At 36.9% G+C, this 11,739-nt stretch overlaps 1 protein-coding gene across 2 annotated transcripts; it reads right to left on the reverse strand.

The window, feature by feature from the left end:
• Window positions 1–251: 251 nt before the first annotated feature.
• On the reverse strand, window positions 252–9,178 carry LOC128207733 (transmembrane protein 178B-like). Of its 2 annotated transcripts, none has more exons than XM_052910855.1 (6): window positions 8,800–9,178; window positions 3,091–3,213; window positions 2,600–2,737; window positions 2,236–2,348; window positions 1,854–1,991; window positions 252–1,207 (listed from the first exon to the last, which is right to left on the reverse strand). In XM_052910855.1, the coding sequence occupies exons 1-6, from the start codon at window positions 9,035–9,037 to the stop codon at window positions 1,016–1,018; spliced, it is 942 nt and encodes a 313-aa protein (XP_052766815.1). In that variant the 5' UTR covers window positions 9,038–9,178; the 3' UTR covers window positions 252–1,015. The 2 variants fall into 2 exon arrangements, with proteins under 2 accessions (XP_052766815.1, XP_052766807.1); XM_052910847.1 differs by lacking the exon at window positions 8,800–9,178 and adding an exon at window positions 6,099–7,096.
• Window positions 9,179–11,739: the final 2,561 nt, after the last annotated feature.

Genomic DNA, 11,739 nt, shown 5'->3' on the forward strand with positions numbered 1-11,739 from the left:
GGGCAGTATTGTTACTTGTCATGCATTGGAATTTATAACCGAACAAGAGCAGAACAGGCGGACTTCACCACTCGTCCGTTTGTCTAGGTTGATGTAAAGGAAGTACCCAATGAGTATCATACAGTCACAGTCGTGGTCCTGCCTAGTCTGTAGTCACAGAATATATCTTGTAATGACAGAGCGTTGATTCGTTCCTCCCTTCATTTTTCGCAAATAGTGTACGACCATATTTACAACATAAAACAAGTTCAGAAGTTTAATTAATTTATTAGTAAGTAAATATTTTGCATATAAAATTTATAATATGTATATAATGCTGTTTAATTCCTTTCATGAAAAACACAAAGCAACACCTTTTTACTTTGACACAATTCAATTATTTTAAAGTAAATGTATAAAAAGTGTTCAAATCTCAGCAATGACATGTTTTTTTATCATTTAAAAAAAAAATCTTTCACCTGAAATTGACAGAAATCGCATTGAAATTTCCTGACTTAACTATATAAAGCAAAATAATAAATGTAAACAATAGACTATATGTAATGAGTCAAAACGTTCATCTTCATTCAAACACAACACAATATCTCCTGTATGAGATGAGTATTGAACTTATTATGATGAGAATATGTACAGGTAGTCATGTCAGAGAGAACATATACACACGCATGTTTCCCATGTCAAGTGTAACATGAACACACGCCTAATTACCATGTCAATTTAACATCGTCTAACTTGTCACCTAAACATGTAATATAAAAGAAAACTGTATAAAGGATATATAGTTGTTATGAGAATTATGCATTCAAACACTTTCTGGAAGATCCTGAACTCTGCCGAGATAACAGATTTAACACACTGTATTTGTTGATAAAGACTTGCAAAACTTGATATATTACCATTTGTAAACAGTCCTTCCCTGCATGACAAAACAGCTGCACGTGAATGCAAACTGTATTTTACCAACTGGGTAATGCCAATACTACTGTGCACTATGTACGACGGGTCGAAGACTCGACTATCCCCAGCGGTAAGCAGCGGGCTCGGGGCCGTACTGGATGGCCGGAAGTGGCTGGCGGGCGTCCATGTCGTACAGATAAGGTCCCTGCTGTGGGTATCCGTAGTACTGCTCCTTGTAGGGCGGCTCCAGGGGCATCGGGTAGCTGCGGTCCAGGTATTCATGTGACCGAGAGTGCTTGTCGTAGTAATCCTGTAATAATACATGTTTGTGAATATAAATCATGCACATGCATTTTAATTTTTAATTCGATAGTGTCTTATTAGAGAACTATTTGCCGAACCCTGTGTGTCTAACATATTTTTGTAGGAGTTTCATGCCTTTTTGCATCATATAGGTTTTAGACCAATACATGATCTTGTCATTTCGACCTATTCATAACTAAGTTTGCGATATTATATATCTGCCATACAATGGCCATGATGCCACAAATACATTGCAATACGGAAATTCACAATCTCACTTATCGGTGAAAAAACGAGTTTCTTTAAAAAGCTGCACTATCACAGATTGACAGCTTAGACATTTTATATTTATTTTTATCTTAGAATCAGCTAATTTTGACACAATGAAAAAAATCTCAATTGTTCGAAAAACGGCCGAAATTTTCAATTTTCTTAAAAGCGTTATTAACTCTTTCAGCCATAAACATCATTTTTGGACCAATCATATGAAAATCTGCGACCTAATCGTATGTCAGCTATCTTATATCACCGGTTTCCAGACAAATGTGTGAACATGTGATCAGGGGAACATATGGCAAGACAATGATCTCGGTTGAATATAAATTTAGGGTTGTTACATTTTAAGTATTCAGAATATGAATGGAATAACAAACCCTGTCTTGGTATCTCTCCTCGCCTATGTAGCAGCCGGCGATAGAGTAGAACGTGGCTGTGAGGGCGGCAAAGAACATGGCCAACCAGCCAATGATGTAGGAGTAGCCGTACTCCCGGTCAGTTGCGCTCTGAACCTCCTGCAACAATAACGGAACAATGCAGAACATAGCAATGCATAGTACAGACTATAGCCATCAATAGTAGATACATAAGATAGCAATGATGAGTACACATCATTACCACGGAGTTTAGGCGCATAATTACTCACATCGTGTTGTGTACGAGCTCAACGAAACTACTAAAATGTTTTCGATTTGTTTGTAAGGCTGCAAAACAGGAATCTTGATGGCATTTGAACATACGGGAGGTAAGCGCACTTACGGAAGGCCAGTTGTACCAGAACTTGCCGGTGTAGGGGTCTTCGTCCAGGATCTTGTTCCGTTCAAGGTACTCAGCGCCATGAAAGAACGCGATAGACGCCGCCGTGCTGAATGCTGAAAACAAAGGTAAGCATCATCAGGCAGAGTTTAACAAGGCAGCGAAATATATATGGATACACGATACCACATAACAACTGTTAAATTTAAACTCGGTGCTAGGGTTAGAAATAATGCGTTGATCTGTGACTTTTTTCAATATTAATATGTTGAGACAATCACATTTAAATCGGTTAAACGATCCAATGTGATCACAGACGTGATTACTTTTCTTTTGGTGTTGGTTCCAAGAAAGAATGCGTGTTTACCAGCTATGTAAGCGCAGAGTCCTGCGATATAAGCCCACTTCGATTGTCGCCAGCAGCACAGCACCAGTCCAAAGATGTAGGCGACTAGAAACACGACCAGCGCCACGATAAAGAACGCCATCCAACATCGTAGTAAATCTAGCGGATGTATGATATATATATGTTACTGACTTTTAGATATAGTACATGTATATTTTGAAGATATATTGCATTAATTAAATTAAGAGCAGGTAATTTCGCTACCAGTTATTGATTTTCTTAATATATTACTCATTTGTCATATTCTCTATACAAATTTATCACCATGCAAATAAAACAAGTGTGTGTATTAATTGAATTACCGATATTAGGTTCATGTTTTTTGCTGTCAGGTGCACTTATAATGCAATGTTTGTCCATCGTTCTTATACTTGTTTATGGAATGACTCCGATGAACTAACGTGAACTGTCTTTAAATTGCGTGACCATACCCATCCCCATATTTCACTCACGTATTCTAGAGAGGTAGTCGTTACTCCAGTCATTGTTGTTGCGTTCCTCAGGGATGTTGTACTTAACGAAGAAGCAGTACTTGTCTATCAACTCAGGCTCGTAGTTGGCCAGGTTCTCCAGAACTAAAATAAAAAAATACATATACATGTCTATGATCTTATAATCAAAACTACCTAAATCAGGATCCCGCCGCACTTACACTCATCTGGGAGAAGGACATGAAGAGATGATAGATTTACAGTCTGGGAGAAGGACATGAAGAGATGATAGATTTACAGGGCATCTGTTCCCATTACCCTTAGCTGAAAGTAAAAATTAACACAAACGATAGACCTCCATCAGTCAGGGTATATGTTCTGATAAATAACTTTAAGAGAGAAAATAGCCCTTTTGGTCAACGTATCTGTTCTCATTACACTGAGCTGGGACTTGGTAGACTTCCATTGGTCAACGAATCTTTTCCCATTACACTGAACGCTGGACTAAACGAGATGATGTACCTCCATTGGTAAACATATATGTTTCCATTACACTCAGCTGGAAGTTAGACAAAACGAGATGATGTACCTCCCTCCATTGGATTACATATCTGATCTCATCCCACTAAGACCTTTAAAATACCTCTGGTTCGGGTTATCCGACCATACTAACGGAATGGGCGCCGACTGTACCGTTTCTTAATCAGTTGAAAAAAATAGATAAAAAATAATAGAAATCAGGGTGTTTTATATGTGGTTAAAAAACCTTAAAAGCTTTATTAAGAAGATTACTTTAACAAAGCTCTAATGATGACAATAACGTTTTTACAAAACGCTTATTAAGAAAGCCTACCTACTCTTCCTGTTTTTGAAAAGGATGTTACCCTAACCAAACCACTTTACTTTTTTACCTAAGCTGGAAGTTGGACTAAAAATGATGACAGACCTCAATTGGTCAATATATCTGTTTCCATTGCCCATGCAGTCACTTTTGATATGTCATGCAATGTTCGCCAAATATAGATTTTTTTCTACACGGCTGATTAATTTATTAATGTAGTTACGTTGATTTATGACCTTTTATAATTGAACATTTCCCCGCAACATTTTTTTTTTTACTATGAAACATGTATACGGATAATTGTGGTCATGTTGTAAGAATGATGAGGACAGATCGCATTTACACAGAAATATTATCAGGGCTTTCAGTAAACAAAATCATTAACTTTCGATTACTACTTAATTGTAATGTACAGGTAATTACCAGTCTGAACTCGTTATTTTATAAAACATCACTAAAACATACAAAAATGATTTGTAAGTTAATATTTTGCAGGTTACACTCCTTCAGATAGTTTTCGGACATCGAGATCATGAAATGTCGAGTTATTTTACATACGAAAGGTGTGTGTATTTATTACAAGTATAACAAGTTTACATTATAACGATAAAAGGAACATTCCACAAACTCACAAAGCATAAATTGGGGCACAGACATCATTGTGACACATTTCAGTATTAAATTTCTAACTAGATAAATATGCATCATTGAAATGGTTTTCAATGGGTCTCGATCATTTCAGTAGCTTGCCACTTTGTAAACTATATAACATACATTTGTAACTATATAATATTATATATATATATATATATAATAAGCATGAATTTAACAACATGTTTTATCATGTTAAAGCTTCCCGAAAAAAAACCTCACTGACTGATCTTCAAGTCCTTAACAGATGATTAAAAAGAGGGTCTCATCTGAGATCAGTCCTTATGAGTTCTGGGTGATAAAATTTCGTAATTACTTGAGATATTTCAGAAATATAGCAGTAAATGAAATGCATCGGTTTATTATCATATTTTGCAAACAAAGAAAAAAACTGTTTTTAAATGCAAATGCGGTGAAATGTTAAATTCCTTCTGAAATTTAAGATTTTAATGGGTCTTCCCCATTATGTCACATGTATACTTAAAATATGTACTATTTGACTTTTAATATAGCAACAATATTTGTCGTTTGATGTTACATGGCAAATATGGGTTTTGAGCATGTGTTTAGTATACTTGTAGCGTCTATAAAACACTTCGAATAATCATTTCGTACATATTTGTCGACGAAATGAAATGCTATATGGCAGTACATGTACTGTGTGAAACTTGATCATGATTGCCCTTTTATGTCCGTTGACAGTGAACACGCTGGGCTAGTTACAGGGATGGGTGACAGACCGGGGATTTCAGTTGACGGCGGGGTATGAGCTCGATAACAGAGCCATGCTTTCTCCCCGGGCATCTGGGGTATGGAAGGGAAATCGAATAGACTCTAGCTTGATTTAAAATCATGGCCTATTGAACACATGCATGTTCGCGAGTGTATCGTCTTCATGCGTTATGTTCGACTGCCTCTCAATGCAACAAGAAGGGGTATTCTGATTTGTATCATTTAAGTGTTTCAGGTGGTGCATACATCTATTGAACGAAATAGCAATACTGCAACACCCCGTATTGTATGGTAAAATGATATTATAATAATGCCCAACCCCATGTAGCGTCAATGTCCAAACAATAAAACCAGTGTAGTCTTTGGTGAAAAGTTTTTAAGTCTATTTAAGTGTGGGAAATCATCATTACAGTTGAATATAACTTGCGTAAACAACTTTAAAAGGAAAATAAATCAAGACATTTTGTCACACAACGTGATGTTACACATCAATAAATTTTTCAATGTTATTTAAAGGCTTTTGCAGGGTTATATTTAACCATGTTTTAGAACTACAAGAGTTTAACGTGGGTGTATTGACAGACACTGACGAGAATGAAAACTAGGAGAAATTAATGAACAGGTAATAGGGCGTACCCACGAACAAAACGATATTTTGAAATCGTGATCAGCTGAAAAGCAAGTTTTCCATCACAGAGCTTAATACCAGTTTATACTTTTTCGAGATCCTTGTAGGGCATCCAACAATCATGTATGTACGATGAAGCCCACCTGTTGGGCAGACCTTCATGTGACGAGTACTTACACTGTGTGTCACGGCCGGGGTAGCACTCGCGCCACATGCCACTGTGGCGATCAGTGATGTGCCGCCCCACAGAGGGGTCTGCCACCCGTGCCGTTCGCGTCTCTATGCCTAGTGCCGAAACGTTGACGGCCACCTCCGTCCAATGATCCGTGGCGAACGACACCGACAGCAGTATGGCACCGATGAGCCCGAAAACGGTCGCCGCCACCAGCAGACCCGTCCCAAGAGAACTGTGGCTCATTTTCAAAGTTTTCAAAATTCCTCGTTTAAATATCCAATATAATACAGCTATATTACAGCTTTTCCAAGAATTTCTGTCCGAAAACGAAACATTCACAATGATTAAAACGCCCTCAAATAAAGTATGTATACTGTGAACGTAACTCACACTAAAACAATGGAGCCATACACCGTGAAAGAAAAACAAAACGGTGCGGAACAAGCGGACTCCGTTACCGTGAAATAACTTGTTTTCAAATGAAGACTATGGCTAGTAGACACTACCTTGAATAAAATGAATTTATTAATGCATGTTTTGAAATCACATATCGTATTGAAGAGTTCGTGAAATGCCTCAAACACTGTGATGCCGATGATAGCCGGGAGTAACGCCAGAATCCGATGACACCGGGGAAAAATATCAGTATAGTATCTGACAAATTAGTATTAATAGTATCTGACCAGCTAGAATTGTATAGTATCTGACCAGCTTGTGTATTATAGTATCTGACCAGCTTGTGTATTATCGTATCTGACCAGCTTGTATAGTATCTGACCAGCTTGTGTATTGTAGTATCTCAGACCAGCTTGTATAGTATCTGACCAGCTTGTGTAGTATGGTATCTGACCAGCATGTAAAGTATCTGACCAGCTTGTGTATTATAGTACCTGACCAGCTTGTATAGTATCTGACCAGCTTGTATAGTATCAGACCAGCTTGTATAGTATCTGACCAGCTTGTGTATTATAGTTACTCAGACCAGCTTGTATAGTATGTGACCAGCTTGTATAGTATAGTATGTGACCAGCTTGTATAGTATTATAGTATCTAACCAATTAATATAGTATCTGACCAACTAATATAGTATCTTACCATCCTAGTACTATATTATCTGACCAGCTTGTGTATTATAGTACCTGACCAGCTTGTATAGTATAGTATGTGACCAGCTTGTATAGTATTATAGTATCTAACCAATTAATATAGTATCTGACCAACTAATATAGTATCTTACCATCCTAGTACTATATTATCTGACCAGCTTGTATAGTATAGTACCTGACCAGCTTGCATAGTATAATACCTGACCAGCTTGCATAGTATAGTACCTGACCAGCTTGCATAGTATAATACCTGACCAGCTTGCATAGTATAATACCTGACCAGCTTGCATAGTAAAGTACCTGACCAGCTTGTATAGTATAGTACCTGACCAGCTTGTATAGTATAGTACCTGACCAGCTTGCATAGTAAAGTACCTGACCAGCTTGTATAGTATAGTATCTGACCAGCTTGTATAGTATAGTATAGTACCTGACCAGCTTGCATAGTATAATACTTGACCAGCTTGCATAGTAAAGTACCTGACCAGCTTGTATAGTATAGTACCTGACCAGCTTGCATAGTATAGTACCTGACCAGCTTGCATAGTAAAGTACCTGACCAGCTTGTATAGTATAGTACCTGACCAGCTTGTATAGTATAGTATAATATAGTATCTGACCAATTAATATAGTATCTGACCATCCTAGTATAGCATCTGACCATCCTAGTATAGTATCTGACCATCCTAGTATAGTATCTGACCATCCTTGTATAGTATAAACATAAATAAGGAATGCGTTACCAGTTTCCAGGCTTCAGCCATTATACAGTCTCATATAATCGAGTGCGTACATGGACAAATCATTATGTTATAAGGTTACGTAGGCCTTAACCAGAACAAAAAGATGAAAAACAAGAAGATAGATGTCATTATTGTGAGAGCGCATCTGTTATTTTGACATCTCTGTCGACAAGCAATGCCTCTGGGCTCGTGTTTTCGAGTGATCTGACAATTGGACAAATAAAAACAAATTTTGAGAACAATAAGACAAAGAAAATATGACATAATTAAAACACTGCTAAGTTGAATGAATACTGAAATGTTGAATTGGACATTAAAAACAAGTGTATGGTAAAGCTCAACTAAAATAGAGTCGACCTATACGAGTGAGAGATCAATAAACCGGTTATTGGAAATGAATAATTGAACAGGATTCCGTCTACACCTGAACAGCGTTGTACGAGTCAGCTGTTGAACGAGGTGTATGCAAATCTTAAATCACATAATCTTTGTGTATGTTAAATATTTATAACAAACATGGTCATAACAAAATTTGAAAACGTATCCTATCGTCAAGGTATCAGATTTTGTAACACAAACCCGCCGTCAGTGAAATTGAGTCGCTATTCAGTATTTCAGCGACATTCATTTGAGAAATATAGGCGGGGTCGACACTGTAATAGTCATGATTTTCTTTATTAACCATACCGAGTAAAAGTCAGTCAAATATTTCAGTTACCCTAGTTAGAAATACATTTATTTTCCTTCCTCTCTCTACACTAGCAGATTTTTTTTATATCATCATTAATGTTACACATCTTCCTGGTGTCGGTGTCGTATTTCATCAGGTGTGACAGTCCCTATCTATTACTTACAGATTGTGTCGTTGCCGGAGTAGCACTCCCTCCAAAAGCCCCGATTCCTATCGTGTGTGTAGCGGGCAAGGACGGGGTTACTGTCCCTCAGTGTTCGATACGCACCCAAGGAGCCCTCCTTAACCTGGAAATCCTGCCAGTGGTCCGTGGCGAACGAGACCGCCAGCAGCACCATCACCACCGGTCCCAGAATCGTCGCACTCACTATCATACATGTCCCACAAGAGCTTCTGCCCATATTTACACTCACAATTGTCCGCGTATGTCAAAAATCCTCAAATGTTAGCACAGGTGTTGACACTACCCGTTCAATGTTCAAGTCCGAAAACGAAAATATTGGTGATTAAGCCACACCGCCCGGAATGACAAACGTAGTACATTGAAATACAATAGAAGTCGTACACCGTGACGCACGATCGGATTTCATAGCCAATGGCGTGTTTGCCTCGAGTATCGGGTACATTTTGCTGTATATAATAACTCATCAGTCATATCGTATATAATTTAAATATTCCTATAAAGGTGAAAATATAAACCCACACAAAATAGAAACTTTATTTAGCATATCTCTTTGTAGGTTGTTTTAAAAACTATGAATATGATTTCAATACTGTAGCTTACAATCCACAGGTCATCCTTTAAATTATGCTACCAACCCTTCTGCAAACTCTGTCCATATCCCCTTTTATGGCATATCAAAAACTTTTAAAGATACACTCTTACTCCCAATAAGATTTACCACAATGTATACTGGACACTTGTTTTAATATACCAAAAAGGGTGAATAAATGTTGAAAACAATGGTTCTTAAGAAAGATACCGAGTTTAATTTGAAAGATAGGTGCAGAAAACATGATAAGTCTACCTTATGAGACGATAGTAGATCACAGTAAATCTTTTAGCACTCACCCTTCATTTAATATTTTTTGCGTTTTCAGCTATTAAATACTCGATTACAATCTTTTTATCAGTAATTATTAATATTTTCCATAAAGCATTTTTTTTGAAAGTTGTGAAATTTATATTTGTTATAACAGTGCATGAATTGATTTGGATAACAGAGTCATTTTAAATAACAAACAATGTCACTCTCAATGCATCCGTGATTAAAGTGTGGCTTGATGATTATATAATAATAATAATAATAATAATAATAATAATAATAATAATAATAATAATAATAATAATAATAAAATTATTATTATTATTATTATTATTATTATTATTATTATTATTATTATTATTATTATTATAGCGTATGTTCACGTGTTGACGTCCAATAGAACAAAGAAATTAAATCGTGACTCTCTCTCTCTCTCTTCCCTTTTTGTTTTAATCGCGCAATCGCTCGTCATGTTCATATGACCAGTTGTTGATTTAAACGCACCCGTCTGTTGTTCCAGCAAAAAAATACCAGGCAAGCAAACTAAGATGCGGTTAAGAAAGGTACCTGTATACTCATAACTCATAGCAAAGCCTATCACCAATTGAAGATGCGGCAAGCAAACAGACGGATAACTGACAGTGGGGCGGACAGCGACACAATACACGGACAATAGACGAGCATCAGGTAGTAGAACATTAACAGTCGGACATACGGACGCAAAACAGACAGACAATAATGGCTCCAGTCCACAGACATAAGGTTCATTCTGTGCCTTAACTATTTTAGTCCAAGGACAGGGCATTACATGATGTTATACATTGTTATGACTTAAGTTTGATCCTTTTAAATGTCTCATGCATGAAAATGTTTTGATTTGTATTCAACATTTTGTCATCGTTACTGTAAATAACATTTTTGAAAAATGGTGGTTAAACAATACTGACTGATGTAAAATGTGTGTACTAATCAATATTGTCTCATTTTGTGTGAACACTTCAATTCATTAGTCATGTATTTCACAAGTGAATGGGCCATCCTTATGTTGTAGATTCATTCAATTAATAGGGAGCGGTCAAAGGGCGCGACGATTGGTAATGGACGGTAGGGCTACGGCTGCGGCTGTGACCCAATTGGCGGCTCAGGGTCGCCCAACCGTGGCCAGCATCTGATAAACGCAGCAATTTGAAAACCATCGGTGCCTTAAATCACTTTTCACCAAGATGACCAGAGGGTTTATGTTCAACTTTTAAATGGCCATTTCAATGACAATAGCGATAGAAATTCGCCTTTATGGTCGTTGGATGAATTTTACAAATAAATAGATACAGGTAACCAGTGAATCATTTACATTTCTATCGCCACAGAAGTCATCCGTAAAAGTTCAACCATATAAAAGACGCGATGTTGTTAAAAAAATCTCCAAATACATATAAACGCTGCTTAAAAATGTTGCATATTTAAGGAATGAATTGCGGGGTTGATGTCATTATTGGGGTAAGAACGCAATTGGGTTGGTCAATGTGTGTGGAGTCCGAAGGACTCCACGCGTACTTTGATCAACCCAATTGCGTTCATATCCCCGATAATGACATCAACCCCGCAATTCATTCCTTATATTTACACCAATAGTTTATTATTTCATTCAAGAATTGTTAAAAAAATACTTCATTTCATTTAAGAAAACCTTTCAGTAATCCGTTCTTACCCATTCTGTAAATAAAACGGCCCGACTATAACCGGAAACTTTTTTTTTCAAATGACGTCACAATAACGCGGGAAAAGATCAACCACTTGAAATCACTTTAAAACGTAAAATTGAAACACTTCTGGTGCCAATATATTTAAAATATAATAAACTAACACTTTTAAAAATGTTGATCTATATTTTACGGGACCTGCAGACACAATACAGCCAATAACAAGATCAATAGCTTTCATGTATATTGTTATGCAATGAATTACGATCCGAACATATCCGAAGATGTTGCGTTCATCGATTGATGAACGCAATTGCCGAACAGTTTATTTAAGGAATGGAAGTTGAGGTGTAAATA

Source organism: Mya arenaria, chromosome 2 (genome assembly GCF_026914265.1).
Source record: "Mya arenaria isolate MELC-2E11 chromosome 2, ASM2691426v1".
Classification (NCBI taxonomy): domain Eukaryota; kingdom Metazoa; phylum Mollusca; class Bivalvia; order Myida; family Myidae; genus Mya; species Mya arenaria.